The 17,980-nt window shown below is 38.7% G+C and overlaps 1 protein-coding gene across 2 annotated transcripts in view; it reads right to left on the reverse strand.

Annotated features, from left to right (window-relative positions):
- Nucleotides 1–17,980, reverse strand: part of HABP2 (hyaluronan binding protein 2) — a 677,235-nt gene that overhangs the window by 515,002 nt on the left and 144,253 nt on the right. For both annotated transcript variants that reach the window (XM_044055834.1, XM_044055835.1), the window contains exon 4: nucleotides 13,762–13,869. In XM_044055834.1, coding sequence (XP_043911769.1) covers nucleotides 13,762–13,869 — 108 coding nt within the window. The remainder of the gene's footprint in view (nucleotides 1–13,761; nucleotides 13,870–17,980) is intronic.

Raw genomic sequence — 17,980 nt, forward strand, 5'->3', positions numbered from 1 at the left:
TCATGGGATACAAGTATCCCCTCTTCTGCATGTCAGTAATCTCAGATCTGTTACACAGAAGACTGGGATTGGTGTAAGTGAGGTAGTGTCATTAATCCCTGATCTGTTACACAAAAGACTGGGATTGGTGTAAGTGAGGTAGTGTCATTAATCTCTGATCTGTTACACAGAACACTGGGATTGGTGTAAGTGAGGTACAGTGAGTGGATTAATCTCTGATCAGTTACACAGAAGACTGGGATTGGTGTAAGTGAGGTAGTGTCATTAATCACTGATCTGTTACACAGACGACTGGGATTGGTGTAAGTGAGGTAGCGTCATTAATCTCTGATCTGTTACACAGAAGACTGGGATTGGTGTAAATGAGGTACAGTGAGTGGATTAATCTCTGATCAGTTACACAGAAGACTGGGATTGGTGTAAGTGAGGTAGTGTCATTAATCTCAGATCTGTTACACAGAAAACTGGGATTGGTGTAAGTGAGGTAGAGTGGAAGCTGCCCAGTTTCTGCTGCTTGTACTTCATCCAGTTTTCACTAGCTAATATGTCTGACTTCAATATCAGGGAATTGGTAATAGTTTTCAGATGGCCAGCTACCTTGAATTCATACAGTGTGTGTGTTTCACAGCAACTTCTTTAAAGCTGTATTTGCAGAGATTCTCCCTCCCTTAACAAATCTGCCTGTTATTTAGGTTTCACGGATCTATCCAATGCTGCGACACCCATAGCCTCAGTGTTAGTGTTAGGTGTAACAGCTTAAACTAAATCTGCTTCTTTACAATAATAACACTCTCAAATACATTTTGTGGTCATTAAATTCTTAAAAATAGAATATTCTGTAAATTATTTATAAGCAAGTACAAATATCACAAAATAATATTTACCCCTATATAATTAACCATAGTGCTATGTCATTTTACAGGGTATATCTTTTATAGATTAGAATCTTAGCTATAACCTGCTATCAGCACCATTGTTTTAGATCCATTCAGTGATCATGCCTTTGTCTGCAGTTCACACAGCAGTAAACATCTAGAAACATTTCTCTGGTCTAGCAATTATTTCTCTGCATTATGCCGCACTTGCTCAGCTTAAGGGCATGCAAACTATACTGGTGATAAGTTAGAGGCATGTGTGTATGTGAATTTTGGCAGCTCCAGACTGAAATCTCAAATAGTAGGAAGTAAAAAAAAATAAAGAGCTCACCAAATCTGAAGGAAAAACATCACGCTTACAAACAAGGAAGGTGTGACTACCATATGAACATAAAGCAAAGGGTATTAAGAATAACATAGGCTCATAGGTTGATACTAGGCTATCGGCCCTAGGGCCTATACAAGCCTAGCCATAAAAATTCCCTGGATATTTCTTCCCATAATATTTACTTCCATGGACCCCTGTCTAGCAGGGCAACTGACGTGATCCCCAGGGTGAGTTTCCCATCTCCTATCCAATTCTCAAGGTTCCTTTTGAAGAAGGCCAAGGAGGCGCTCTGCTTGACATGTATGGGCAGTCTATTCCAGAGTATGGGGAGTCTCTGGGTCAGGAACCTACCCCTCCAGCATGTTTTGGTTTAGCAGTGTAATCTAGTAACTGTTATGGAAAATTAATTTCACCTACTGAATGTAATGCATAAATGACTTTTAGAGAAATGGAAGCACTTACAAGAGAAGAGACACTTAAGAAATATCATACTGGGGCACTGTATATAATGTGCAAGCACATACAATAAATCACTATAAAAGTACTTCTTCAAAACATAAGAATTTATGCTACAAAAATTACAGAAGCACAAGGGCTGCACACTGGCACAACAGGTGGCATTGCTGCTTTACAGCAAGAGGCTCTACAATTTGAGTCTTGGTTTGCATGGCCTCATCATGGTGCCTGCATGTCCTCCCTGTGTTTGTGCTGGTTTTCTTCGGGAGCTCCAGTTTCCTTTCACATTCCAAAGGTATGGTAAGTTGTCCATACCTGTGAGTGAGTACGTATGTGATATGAAAGAAAGACCTGGCAACCTACTTCTATTTCCCTTTTTTGTCTTCTAAATTGTATGGAGAGTTGTGGCTATCCATAGGATCACTTTAGTAGATGTGACTTGAGAGAAAGTACACAAGGAAGTGTTTATGTATCTGGCTAGGATTTACATTTCTGTATAGTTTGAGGAAACATTAAGCAGTACAAAATTTCTCTATAGTCTGGTATGTATATTCAGAGTTATGTTGTGTTAATTCAGCTTAAAGCTGGACATGGCAGCAATACTGCTGTATGATTGCATAAAGGTTTTGTTAAGCATTCCAGCCTGAAGGCATCAAAGGTATCTTAGCAACCATATAAAACCAATGGATCAATAGAACTGTTTTAATGGGAAGTATCAGCTGCCTCTGCTTAATAGCATCAGCGTGATTCTTGTGAACTCTCATGAACATAACTATATGCAATCTGTCTACTTTTGTTGTGAAGTTAAATAATTATTTATATTGTACACAAAACTTAGATGATGTATTTTCAATGTGCAGTACTGTGATTAGAAGAGAATGGTCCCCAGTGATGTTTTTTTTTAAACTTTAGTAACTTCGTTCAGTATATTACATTCATGTGCAGCCCTCAGCTATGGTGCACCATGTCTCATCAGTGGTTGGCTGCTTCATTGCTTACACTTGTCTTGGCTCTGCTTTGGGTTCATCTTGTCTGTTCCCCTTGTTGTATTCCAGTACCTCTTTTTATTGTTTCCTGTTTTCCTGTATTTTCCTTTTCCCTCCCCTCCTTTCCTCATTAAAATCACCGTATTGTCCCTATTGTCCAGGAACATATTGTGCAGTTCATGCTGCTGTGCTGTATTTGCCCTCTTCCATTATTGAGTGATTATGGTTTTAACTTCTGTACTCAGCGGTCTGATAATGATCGTTTCTCCTTCTTCCCAGATACTGTCCTCTTTCTTTGTACCCCCATATGCAGAATTCTCAAATGTGCTCGGTCTCCTTTTGAAATACTTATTTTTATTTATTTTCTAGTTGTTAACTGAGTTAGTCCGACTGGACAAAAGGTGACCATTTTCAGCAGAGGCCCGGGGAGAAAAGTTCCAAATACTTAGTAAAAAATTATAAAAAATAATAATGGCACATTGAAAAATATGTCTGCCCACATCTTTTGTACCTGCTTCCTAATGCCTTGTGGCCACCTACAGCCCCAGAACATGTGTATAATTACTGCCTCTTCTTCCTGACACCTCTGGCATTTACTATCCTCCTTTCTGCCCTCTTTTACCAATCTCATGGGGGTTAAATACCACCTATCCAGTATTCTCAGGCTTTGATTTCCCATACCAGGCACTTTATGCATGTGCCTCGGTGCCTGAATTGTCTTCTTCCAATATCCTGCAAGTTTCATACCTCTCCAAATCTCCAGATTTTTGCAGAATATCCAGATTTTTGCCTCATATTTTTGGTCTGCTCCTCATAATATTTTTTGCTTTCTGGCAAATCATCAGATTGAACTCAAAAAATAATGACAGGCATGTTCACTGAAATAGTGGATCCCATAGCAGACTACAAAAGCCCATGTTAGTAGTTCAGATCCTGCAAAATCCTACTGTTGGACAGCACAATGGTACAGTAGATAGCATTGTCACCTTACAGTAAGAGATCCTCTGGTTCAATTCTTAGCTGGGGTGGCTTCTGTATGGAGTCTACATATCCTCCCTGTGTTTGTGTGGGTCTCTGCCTGGTGATCTGGTTTCCTCCCACATTCCAAAGACATGCAGTAGGTGGATTGGACACTCTAAACTGACCACAGGTGTGAGTGGGCATGCAAGTGTCTGGTATGGAATAACAACCATGGCAGGGCTAGCCATCAAACTGTGGCACTAGATAATTGCCACTGCTGAAGTGATACCCTGATCCCATGTGCAAAAATTGGAAAAATAGGCGATGGATGGATGGATCTGAGTTTCAGAATTTATACTCTGGAAAATTCAGGGTAATGTAGAACCTTTTATTCTATGTACTTTCTAAGTTTATAAGTGCAATATTTAAAATTTGTCCCTATCTTTGGGAACTTGTTCCCCCATTATTTATGGCTTCGTGCAGATTTCTTGTAGTATGATATTAAGCAGTATGCCTGCAACTGCTTTCCATCCTCCCTCCCAATTCCTTCTCATTCTTTCTTCTTCAAATTTGTCCCTGCTTTCCCTTAGTGCTTTACAGTGCTGTTTGTTCCCTCCTCCAGGGTGACATCCCCTGACTTTTTGCCCTCCCTTTGTACCTGTTCTTTTCTGCTGTTGCACTGTCTGTATTATTTTTCCAGGTATACCTGACACCAAGCAGTTCTACCATTTAACCTCTGGTAGTCTGTATTTCTGGACTAACTCCTCTGTTATTTTAACTCTTTTCCCATCATCCTTTTCTCTGCAAACCAAATCTTCCTCTTGGGTTGTCCCTTCAACTCCGGATTTCTTTGTTTTTTCCTTAAACTTGTCCCTTTCCTTCTGTTCTCTACAGTTTTTTGAGGTTGCACTCATATGCATCCAAGTTCTTTTAGCGCTGCTTAATTCACACCCTTAAGTAAGCTTCTCCATGTCCCCATTTCCTCTCTCTTGACTAATCTCCTTCTGTTCAGTTTCTGTCCAGTAAATGATGTTACTGCCTTTGTATATGTAGAGATATGCAGGAGTCCCCGGACCCCCTTTTCCTATTCATTCTCATTCTTCCCTTGCTCACTCTTTTGCCCTTTAATTGACGCAGTCCTCTATGTCTTTTTGCATTTGTTGTAACCTTTTGTCATAGAGTAAGTGGGAGATTATTGGTAAGTATCATCATCATCCTTTCTACATTAAATCTCCCAAGGAATATAAAAGTCTTCTCATCTCACCCTCTGCAGAGTATGCATTTACCTTTTTCCAACATCCTTTAGGTTGTTCCTGATTGTCTCACTCACTGTGCTCCTGACATAGTGCCCATTGTAGTTGTGGGACTCTTTTATCTCACCTATCCCTGCCCCTTCCCTTTTCCTGTCTCACAACTACTATTTTTTATTGTTGCACCTGGGTCCTCCTATGTCCCTAAACTTCTTGAATGTCTCTGTCTCTCTCCTCTCTTATAATTTCCATTGCTGCAGCCACATTCTCTGATTAACATGCAACTATGCACATATAAAACAAGTTGAGCTTTTTCTTCAAGTGTTGTTAAGTTGTGTCTGACTTCCACTGCCAGCTCCATGATCACAAGCGTGAATAGGTCTGGTGATAGTGGGCACCGCTGTCTGGTACCCTCTGTATACTTGTCTCCTCAGATACTCTTCCATTTATGGGTACTTCGGTTTCTGGATCTCTATATATTGCTTGTATCCATCATATGAACTTTTTTCCCACATACTTTAGCTGCAGTGTCTTCCATAGGAATTCCCACCATATCAAAGGCTTCTGCAAGTTAAAAAGCATAATTCCATCTTTCTCTTCCTGCTTCTGTTCCTCCCTGTGCAAAAATTCCAGCAGGTTCCACCAGTGTTTTTTTGTTTTTGCCTTCCTCCTTTCACAACGTAATTTTACCCTGTAAGTATTATTGCTGGCAGTACTCCATACAGCTTTCTTGGCAATAACTTTGACAAAATCTTGATGTCTCTATATTAAACAAAGAGACAGGGCTCTAATTTCCCATCTTTCCCTTTCTCTTCCCCCTTTAGGTATCATGGTTGTCCTGCCTCCTCTCGTAATTTTAGATATTTTACCTGAGGCCTGAATTCTCTTATATTCCTTCTCTGGGACCTTCCACATTTCCTTTCTTCTCTATTTGTAGAATTCTAGGGGGAGTCCATCTCGCCCTGCAGCCTTCCTCTCCTTCATCTTGTACATGACTTTATTTACCTACTATCTTGTCATCTCTGCATTAATCTTGTCTCTTTGTTCATCCTCCAGTAGCCCACTACATTCTTCCCCCATTTCCATTCTGAGACTTCTGTCCCTTTCTGTTGTTTGTAAACCTTTATGTAGTATTCCTGGAATATTTCCCTTTTAAATATTCTCCATCTTCTGCCCTTATCCTCCATCTCTCTCTCTCTCTGCCTACTTCTTCTAGTGCAGGATAGTGGTTTCCTTTGTGCCTTCCTCACTTCCCATCAGTAGTCCCTCCGGTACAATTGTTGAATCTCTTGCTCTATAACAATTTTACTCTCTAATTCCAGTCTTACAGCATTTTTTCTGATCTTTATTGATTCCTTTCTATGTTAATTTCTTCTGTGCCATCTTTATTTATCTCTCTGTCTCCATTTCTTTTTTTTTTGTCTTTCCTTCTGTAATCATCGTTTTTTCCCTAACAGTGACCTTGATCTTGTTTTTCATATTGCCCTGCATTCCCTTTTTTTTTACTAACACTTGCACTCTTTCCTTTCCTTATTTTTCCTTTCATTTATACTTTGCTTCCATTCTCATTGTTTTCTGTTCCTGCAGCTTTACCTTTGGTCTCACTCCTACATGACCTGATATTATATTTGGGTCTCTTCTATTATTATCATTAGGTTTTAATACCCTAACACCTGTCTTGTCTACTTACCTGTACACAAATACTTCTTGTAAAGATGTATTCCCTTTTGATTGGAGAGTTTGATATTAAACATGTTTACTGTAGTTTACAGTATATCATTATGTAGTTAAGAAAATATATTCCTTACCTTGGAAGCTTGTCCATATGCCCTCCTTCAGTGCTTTACCCATTGTTTTCCTTGGAACTGACTCATTTTCTTCCCTTGTTTGTAAATTTTTCATGTTAAATTTCTATGGAGCATATTTTGTATGGTAAATATCTGTTTCATGTAATGCATCCTTTCAGCCCTGCCCACAGTCACCTGCTCTTTGGTGACCATTCCTTCCACTAGTTATTGCTTCTCTCTTTCTGAGGTCACTTTCATTCTCTCTGTATTTCTGCCTTCCAGTTCCTCAACTCTGCAATCTATCATAAATGCTTCTATCTAGTCTTTTTAGTCCTTCATTTGTCCAGCAGTTCACTTCTGAAACATCTGACACATCATCCTGTCATTTCATTACACCTGCACATTTTCTATCTCTGTTTCTACTTCTTTCTCTGTTTTTTTACCTAAATCTCCCTTGGACGAGGCTTCTAGTTCTTTTGTCCCTTTGATATATCTTTCACTTGTTTCCCTCCCACCATATTGTCTCTTTTTCCATCTTTTTGTAGTTGCCTTTGTGATTTGTTTATCTTCTGCTCATCTGTTTTACCGGCATACAGCCCCTGCACTTCCTGGCATTATAATCTTCAATGTGGGGGGTTCAGCATTTGACATTGCACATCCCTCCAGTGTCTCTGCATCACCTCTCCTTTGATTAAGGTTGCTCTCCTAAACCATGTGTTGCAGTATATTCAGAGTTTTATTGCCTGCATTGTTTAGCTGTATGTAATACATTTCTTTACACTTTTGTACATCCTCCATATCGTGTAACCTGACCAATTCCCTATCCTGCTGTCCTTTGCAGGTTATTACAGCCATGCAGTTTTCCATTCATTTAATATCTTTCCAATAATGTAGTTAGATGAGAAAATATAATACTATTATATTATTAAATATAATACTATTGAATATTAATATAAAATATAATATAATACATGTAAATAATGTAATACAATTCCAAACTTCAAATAAAATTTCTGTATCAATCAGGTCAATCTCATATCTTCATCTTTTCAAACTATTTACTAAAAGACTTCTTTTCTACTTCCTGGCTTTGTCCCTGTTCCTTATCTGGGATATAACTCTCTAATACCCTTCATCACCTTTCTTATACCTCACATTAAAACACTAAATCACTTAACTTGTTTATCTCCATCTAATATTTCACTTTATTGCAGTACTTAACTACTACACATACTTCTTATTAGCACAACCAAATTATTATTCCATCACTACTTCTCTATTAACACTTAAACTTGTTTACTTCTTCTAATATCTCATTCTGACATATTTCTTAAATGATGCCTACCTGTCTCATACACCACTCTTCTATCTGTAAATGTTCAAGACAATATTTGTATATCAGTGTTTGTGAATGCCAATATAAATTTTGTTATACTGACTACTATGAAATGTATTCACTGAAAATGCATTATAAAATTTGTTATCGTTGTGCCCGTTCATTGGCCCAGTAATCAAGGAGCCTCAATCCTCAGCACTAGTATCAGTGAGGGGCGTGCACATTAGGAAGGATGACAAGTACACACACAGTAAAGTACAACTTCCCTTGAGATCACACAGAGATCACAGTCAGTCTGGGGCTGGTTTATCCCAAGCTCTCCAAATCCCCAATAAGACGCTGGCACAGCTATAGAGTACAGATCTCAGTCTAGTGGCCAAGCCAAAACTTCCAGCACCCTCTCTGTCCAACTAGTGCTTTGTGTCCCTGCCCAAGTAGCTGATACACACATACTTTCAGATATGAGTTATATACATATCCACAGTCACTCCTGGGGAAGGCTGGCACAGGTTCTCTAGCTATGCCCCCTTCTCTCCAGACTATAAGGTAGAACTCACTGCCACCAACCACTAATATCAGCTACTATAAGGCCCTTCCCAAAGGGTGACCAATTTCACTGTATAATATTACTGTTATCCAAAGAGTAAGTGTAACCCAGGGCTAAGCCTATTATGGAATGGCTTGATACAGTATCACCAAATACATGCAATGTACTCTAAGAGCTTAAATTACCTTTACACAAAACAGCCACAGTTGAAAGGTTTAAAAATATTTAATAAATAATAAAAACACATTACAATACTTATTACTTCAACACAATGACATTACAGAGTTCAGAAATCACAGGAAAATGCTTTAAAATAATACTGTAGAATAGTCTGACATAAATATAGAAAACAGCTAGACTTGGCTGGCTATAGTCTATCTCAAAGAGAAATGCTAAGTTCTAAATAAACTAATTACATACAGAGCAAACAAGTGCTGGTGAGTGTTGTTAGATCTAGACAAAATCCAAAATGCTCTCCTTTCTTTCTGTCCTTATACTGATAACACAGTACTGCTGAGTCATTTCAGATTACAACATTCTTAACAGTTCTGATTTAGTTTCCCAGGCTCACAAAAACTCAAAATTTATATTTCTTAGTAAGCTGCACCTGGCCAGGAAGCCACAGCAATAAAAGACATTATACATGTAAAACCTTAGTAATTATCTCTTAAATCAAGACAATAGAACAAATTTCCTGGCCCAGAGATCCTGTATCCAATCTTGAGATCAGTCATATAATGCTTGACGTATCAGCTTTCTTCCAGCAGCGTGCACTGTGGTTACATCTTTGAAGCTCAGTATAACATATAGTTTAATCATAACATGTAGTTCTCTTTACATTTGTAAACTAAGCCTGTGGATTATATTAATATATACAATGACATAGAATTTAAATACTTCTATCTAGCTAGGCTGGCAGCCTTCACAATTGTAAATACTAATTCCATTAAATTTGTTACCTTGGAGCTCTTTTCCACAGGCCTCCACTGAAAAAGGGTACCTGTGTCCAGTCAGACTTTTCTGTTAATCAAATGTCAATAAATAAGTCAACAAATACCTCCAGCATAGCTTTCCTGTTCCTATAGAGTGTTTATGAGTAATCTTTGACCAGCTTTATGAACACCCCTGCAAACGGGATAACTTTGTCTTGCCTTATTATTTCATTTTTTACAGTAAAAGGAATAGAAACAATGAAAAATATGTGTAGGTCTGCTTTCTGATGCTGCTTGCTTGTGTTCCACTCTGTGTGTTTTCCATAGTCTCATTCTCTCTCTCTCTCTCTCTCTCACTCTCTCTCTCTCTCTCTCTCTCAGAGTCTCTTAATTTCCTCTCTCTCTCTCTCTCTCTCTCTCTCTCTCAGAGTCCTTAATTTCCTCTCTCTCTCTCAGACTCTCTTGATTTCCAGGTATTATGAATCTCTCCTGTAATAGCTGCATTACAAATTGGCCCAGTTCATGTTGCTCAATATCTTTTATTCCAATTATCCTGATGTTACTCCTTCTTGAGCGATTTCCAACATCATTAATCTTTTCCCCTTGTCCTTTTATTATGTCTGCTATTCTTGTATTCTATTTTCTTGCAGATCAGCTTTAATTGCTGCTTTATCTCCTTCCAGATCATACACCTTCCTCCTTTTGTTCCTGTTCACTCAATATTTTCTTTCTTGGTTGTTTTTTTTTTCCTCTCCCTGGAAACAAGTTTTTATTCACATTTCTGCAGACTCTATCCAGAGCTTTGGGCTTAGGGGCAGCCATCAGTGATGGATGTCACCACTAGTCTTGATGTCATAGTTAGCCTTTGTTCCTGTTGATAACATCTACAACTTATTTTCAGAAAATGAAGCCAATGACTTGTGACTTAATATTGTATGTGCTAGGAATATAAAGTATCTAGAAACCAATACCTGTTTTCTTCATTCTTAGGGGCTCAAGCCTGATACAATTAAGAGTGAGATTTATTAAATGGTTCTTTAACATCTCTGATAAAAAATCTTCCACTGGAAGCCCCCTACACATTGGTACAATGTACACTATTTATTATCTGCCATTTGTTGACCTGCATTACCAGCATGTTGCCTTTACAGGACTGGACGTAGGATATAAGGTGCAATCTGGATAAAATATGCTCTGTCAAACTTTTTAAATTACCCTTCTATTTGTTTGTCTTTGTTTCCACTCCATTGACATTGAACTGGGCAATTATTCTAGGGGGGCATTTTCTGTTGCTGTCGGGTTCTTTTCCTTTTTATTGTTCTTCATTCTTCTGCTCCAATTAATTAATTCATGAAATAGAAACCAAAGAACTAGGATTTTAAACCTGGAACACAGCACAATTGTGCAACATCCATACTCATCAGATAATGGCCAATGCATTTTCGGGTAATGCTTACATTAGGAATGGCATTTCCTATTATGCTTTCTTGAGACAGAGCATTCACCAAAACTCAATATTCTTTCAGTTTCTTTTCCTCTTGCTCATCAGTATGAAAGCATGTTTAATATTGTATTCCCCTGTCTTTCTCACTTTCACTTTGCAGAGCTGATTCTCTAAACATATTCAAGTAATATCCCATAGATTCCTAAGCAAACGTTTATTCAGATATTTATAACAGATGGATTTTATATGTGCAATGCAGTGATCTCTCCCAGCCAGTGTTGTGACTCAGACCTTCTTTAACTAGCCAGCAATAACTGTTTTTTTTTTCAAGGTGCAGCTATTGAGGGGGCAAAGGATTGTTACACTTACAACATATAAAATGTCATTTCCATCGATTCTAGACACTTACTATCCCAGTATTACCAAACTACTATTTAACTATACACAGATTACGGTTATGCAAGCGTTCTCACTTTCTAAACCACAGACAAAATATGCTCTACAAAACCCTTTTATAAAGGATGATGCCTTTTTAAATCTTGCACTTTTGCATATCATTGAAATTCATTGCTCTGTTGGGAAATGTAGTTCCAAGAGGCAGAAGTGCATACAAAATTCTACTCTTGAAACACATCCATGGTATCCTTTAGGTATCCTCTAAGAATGTAATGGTGCATGCACCGTACATTTATAATTTGTAGATAAGTACTGTAAATTATATAAATTAGAAGTTTGTCTCAGTCAGTGAATCCTGTGATCATAATGTTTCTGTAGGCCACAGACAGCTAATTCGCTATGTTAGGTGCTATGGTACATTATTTTTGCGTGTCCCATTCCATAGGTAACCATAGATGGAGCTGCAATGATTAAAGTCCCCAAATGAAGACAAATGCGCACTAACAAGTGATGGGAATATTTAACTCCCATTGTCAACCAGATTGTTAGCCTCGATGGGAAAAGAATAATGGAACTGACCATTCTTATTCGCAGACGTCGCTAGATGGGGATTAATCAGAAGAGAGATAAACTGTACATCCGGTGTCACGTGACATCTGAGCGCTACACTGATCACATTTGTAAAGAATTCCTTACCTTGTTTAACTCAAGATGCAGATCTCTGGTGGCCTGGTCTTGCTCATCACAGCACCCAGCTGTTTGGGACTAAATACATTGTGAACCCATTCACTGTCATCAGGTCTCAGATGCTTTAAATCCCAAATGATATCAGGCTAGTGCTGCATCTATTGAATATTGCTGTTGTGTTTTGAGTCCTCAGGAAAATGTATGCATTGTAAATGTTATATTTATTTTCCATGTAATCATCTCTCCTTAAGACTATGTTGTCTCAGAGTTCCTGAAGACTCAAGTGATTTAATTATTCATTTTATGAATTATTTACTTTAGATCTAAATAATATGTGCAGATACGCACACACACACACACACACACACACACACACACACACACACACACACACACACACACACACACACACACACACACACACACACACACACACACACACACACACACACACGGTCTATCCACTGTACATCTAAAATTACCAGTAGACTAATGTGTTACTACACACACACACACACACACACACACACACACACACACACACACACACACACGCACAAGTGTTTAAACTGGCCAACATACTAACCCAGCATAAGCCTTGGCAGATACTTCATCCAGTGCTCTGGCATCCACAAATAGGTATGGAGATGCATGTTACTGTAACCATTTAAACAAGCTTTGGTGCATTCTTCCCTTTAATTTAAGGTCTGTCACAAAGAACTGTGCATTTCAGTATTCATTAAAATGTTACTGTGGTGCAGTATAAACTTGTACTGTGTTGTATCAGCTAAATGTATTCTATCTCACTCAGTATAAACTGTTTGTTCTTTGTTTACTTATAAGACAATATGAATAATCGTAACTGGGTCTATATTAAAAAACCGAAAAGGCTTTAGCACGAACGCTCACGAGCGAAAATGCCGATAATTGAACTTGCTATTGTGGGGGGCTATGCCCCCCACTAACTATATATTCTAACTCCAAGGTCACATTACAGTGAGGAAGGGGCAAATATCCCACTCCTCACTGTAACACAACCCCACAATCACAGTTTCTATTCCTGGCATTTTCACTCATCTGATCATTCGCGCTGAAGTCTTTTCGGTTTTCTAATATAGACCCATGATAGCTTAACCAAATTTGTATACATGATTAATAAATCACCAAATAATGAACCAAAAGTGCTAAGCAAAACCAAACACAAAATCAGGCACCTGGAAGGAACACGGACCCAAAATACCGTTGATACATTTTATTCAGACACAGAGGCTTCACACACGTGTGTGAAGCCTCTGTGTCTGAATAAAACGTATCAATGATATTTTGAGTCCGTGTTCCTTCCAGGTGCCTGTTTTTATACACAATTAGTAACATATCTCATACATATGTGCTTGTTGATGTCAGCTTGTGTGTTTTATGTAAGTTTTCAGACTTCCTCTGTCATTCCTCACTGAAAATGGATTTTTTACAGTTCAATATTCCTTACCAACAAATGGAAATAAATAATTTATCTTTTTTCAGCTTAACACTGACACATACAGGATGACACTATACCAGATAAAACTATCAAAAGTTGAAACATTGCAATTCACCAAACTAATTCCTGCTATGTATGCTACAACTACAAATAATTTAAGCCATGCCTTATCCTGAAAACTTTCGCTTAGCACTGTTCAGCTTTAGCTATTGTTACTGACAGATTGTGTTAATATTGCAGTGGATATAAGAAACAAGTTTAGTTACATCCAGTAATTGGTACAAAATAAAGCCTACTTACTTCTCTGGCAGTTTCTTCCCTCAAAGGGTGGAAGGCATTTACATTGGTAGCCACTTTGCACCAGTTCACATTTTCCATTATGTGCACACGGGTTTGAAAGGCAGGGATCTAGTAAGATAAATGCAACAAAATGGAATATATATCTTTAAAAATATTTAAAAAATGTTTTATACAGCAATATAATCAACTGTTTTATTCACAGTGAAACATATTTAGATTATAATTTTCTAACAGCCAGAATGTAATATTCAAAATTATTAAAAACAGGAAAAATCTGTAAGCACTACATCTATATTGATTTCCTTATTCTGAAATGCATTATTTCTATTTGTAACTTTATAATATATTTAAAAATGTTATTATATTTGTTCCCGGGTATATATATTTAAAATATATGGATGTTTGGATGGAGTGATTGTTGACCTGGATGGCAGTATTGTTGCTGTTATTATTAGTTGATTGTGTTTAGCTGTCACACTGGTTTGGAGTTCTTTTCTGGAGTTTTCTGACTGAGCTACGTATACAATGCCTTGATACTATGTCATATGCATGCTAAATTACAAAAGGGATCCCCCCCCCCAGTATGGGTGCAGATAAAAGCAAGCACTCCATGGCAATTAGTTGATTCTCCAATGAACTCCCTACATACCTAATCAGGTGTCACACAAATCAATGGTCTTTCAAAGCTTTCCGGTAGTCTCCTTCACCTAAGACAGTATAGGGGCTCTGCAAGCCCCCTTTGGAGATCACATTCGCATTAGGTGGAACAATAGATGTAGAGAGGCTGAAAGATGTGCAGCAAACACTGGGAGGGGGCAGAAAGGCTCTTACCTCATTTGTATGCAGGGGCAGAAAGGCTCTTACCTCATTTGTATTCATTATGGAGACGTGGGGGTTGACTAGTACAGACAACTGGAAATATTTCCAACCTAGATTTACCTTGAATAGTTCCCCAGTGAAGAAATGGGTGTGTCTCCCCCCTACTTTCATTTCAGTCCCATTGTGACTGGGGGCACGTTCCTCCCAAAACCAAGTTTAAGGCTTCATACACCTACTGCTTATTGTTATGAGGAAGGGAAAACAAAACTGTAAGGTAGCTAAAGAAAAGTTTAGTAAGGGTAATGCTGGAGACAATAACTATGACTCCCTGTGTCCTGGCAGAAGTGATTTTTAAACTGAACACCTTCTCACATGTTTATCAAAAGAAAAATATTTTGTGATATATACTAGGCCACAGAATAAAGTGTTAGTAAAGGGTTTGGGTCCCCTTATATATATTCAGGGTATGGAGAGAGAATCTCATCCATGTGTAAGTTTTGCTTTTGTGACACACTTTTACCATTATGAATCATTTTTTTTAACTAGAAGTTAAATGTATGTTTAGCTTTAATGCCATTAGTCAAAATATTTTTTTTCTTTACAGTTTATAACAACTGCATGCTCAGATTGCCTTTGCATATGACAATATAGATATTACAGTAATCGATCATCACAAAGGCCTATATTGTCTCAAACTGGAAGAAAAGAGAATCTGTCAATAAAAAAACTTTCAAAGTAGTTAACAAGACTGGGATGGAAGATAGCTAGGCTCTATCAGCAAACTCCTTTCAAACAACACGAGCCATGACAGTTTGCACACAACCCCAGAAGCCTCATGATTCTGGTTTATTAGCACATTATATCTGGAGTCTCTAAATAATTTCACTGGTGTTTGATTATCTGTTTTGATTATTTATCTGCCTAATTATCTTATATCCCATTGTTTGTCTCTCTGCGACTGTAGTTTATTAACCTTATTTTAAGGTTTGTATGACTATGTATCAAAGTTAACACTGTGTCTATTTGATCAGTTTTATACTGTTACTAGATGATTTAACTTAAAAAAGTTTAGAATATGAAATTGGGCAGACATATTGTATTTTGTATTCGTGTGTGTGTGTGTGTGTGTGTGTGTGTGTGTGTGTGTGTGTGTGTGTGTGTGTGTGTGTGTGTGTGCAATGTAAAGCATGACACATCCACTGTTGTTCCTTTAGTTTGACATCTGAATTTCAAATTTAGAAACAGAGCAATATCATGCATAAGTTTAATACTCCCAGCATAACAGATGCATTTTGAGCTCTGAGAGTGCATGTTAGAGTATATCTGCCTTTCTCCCAGACATAATTCCCCAAAGCCTCAAATTCTTGATATATAAATCAGTGACAACTGTTTTCTATAGGAAGTCACTGCCAGTGTGGTTTCTATGTGTGCAGTGGTGATTCTGTTATTTCTAGATACGTCAATCTTCTTTATAATTGTGTGGTCATGGACTTGTTACATGTAAGTATAGGGGATGTGGGGAACTGATTGTTATATACAATACAATACAGAGGTTCATATATTGGTACTAGGCTATCGGCCCTAGTGCCTATACAAGCCTAGACATAACAATTTCCTGGATACTTCTTCCCACAATATTTACTTCCCTGGATCCCTGTCTAGCAGGGAGATTGACATGATCCCCGGGGTGAATTTCCCATCTCCCATGCAGTCATCAAGGTTCCTTTTGAAGAGGGCCAAGGAGGCACTCTGCTTGACATGTATGAGCAGTCTCTTCCAATGTATAGATCAGGAACCTATCCGGCATGTTTTGCTCATTGTGATGACAAGGTTTAGATAGCTGGAGAGTGTGGCTCTGATGGATTGGGATTTCTTTAAGTGGAGCATGTCCAGCAGCTCAGGGTTTGACATGGTCTTGTATGTTAAGCAGAGATCACCTCTGAGTAGACGATATGCCACAGAGTATAGCTGGAGGGTTTTAGACGGTCAGCATAGGGCATCTGCTTTAGGCCTGTGATTCTTTTAGTGAGGTATTTCTGCAGCCTTTCCAGCTGTTGCAGATGTCTTGTGAGGTACATAGCACATGGGGCATTGTACTCTATAATGGGTCTAATAAGGGACAATGACCTCCTTTTTTCTGGATGAAAAGCCCTTAGTGATGAGGTGTGCCACATAGAAGGATTTCCTGACTGATGTGGTTATTGAAGGTGAGGTCACTGTCCACCTGTGTCCCTAAGTGTCTCATCACACTTTCAGTGTTTAGTGTACTGCCACCTATGTGGTAATTCATGGGTACATGTTTTTTCCCAAAGGGGATAACTATACATTTCTTGGCATTAAGCTTGAGCCCATGGCTCTGGCACCAAGCATCTGTTTCTGTAAGGCCCTTTTGTAGAATATCCACATAATTTAGGGATTCAATAATGGCTCCCAGTTTGCAGTCATTTGCAAACTTTGTTAGCCAGAGTCCCTTAGTGTTGGTCTGTACTTCAGAGAAGTAGATGCCAAACAAGAGCGGTTCCAGGACTGAACCCTGAGGTACTTCACTTGTTACCTGTCTGGAGTTGGATTTGGAGTCGGCTACTTTTACAGTCTGGGTTCAGTCAGTAAGCCAGTTAGCAACCCATCAAGTGACATAGGGATTTATGCCCAGCTTAATAAGTTTATCCATAATTCCAGAGTGGGGGATGGTGTCAAATGCCTTGGCGAGTTCCAGATAGGCTGTGTGGACCGCCTTACCCTCGTTCTCAGCTCTGGGGACTGATTCGAAGAAGTCAATCAGGTTCAGGAGACAAGATCAGCCCTTCTTGAACCCAAACTGGGTGGGTTCCAGTGTTTGAAGGTTGTCAATGTCTTTGTTTATAAGTTCCATGATAATGCGTTCCATGCCCTTGCAGATCAGGCTTCTCAGACTGATGGGACCATTGTTCCTGGGATCCAAGGTGCATCCACCCTTGTGGAGTGGGATAACTGTAGCTGTTGTCACTTAGTGGGCACGAAGCCTGAGGTGAGGCTATGATTAAACATGACACTTAGGTGAGGTGCCAGTTCGTTTTGTAGTTTATGTAGTACACAGCCCGGGATGTCATCTGGTCCCATGGATGCTGTATTCTTAGCTTTGGGGAGTGCGGTTTCTACCTGTGTGGCCGTGATTAATGGCATTTGGTAATATTTTGGTATTGAGATGGCCCCTTTAGGGGTGAGAGGGGGTGAAGCTGGCATTAAATCAATCTGTCAGGATTTTGGCAACATCCTTGGGATCAATATATTTAATGCCATTCTGTTGTAGCTCAGAGCAGATTTGAGCATTACCATTTAGATTCTTGACATAATTATAGAATGCCTTGTGGTTGTCTTTGGAATCTTTGGCAGTTTTATTTTCGTAACTAGCTGTGGAGGA

This window comes from Protopterus annectens, chromosome 14.part0, assembly GCF_019279795.1.
Source record: "Protopterus annectens isolate FY-2018-M chromosome 14.part0, PAN1.0, whole genome shotgun sequence".
Taxonomy (NCBI): domain Eukaryota; kingdom Metazoa; phylum Chordata; order Ceratodontiformes; family Protopteridae; genus Protopterus; species Protopterus annectens.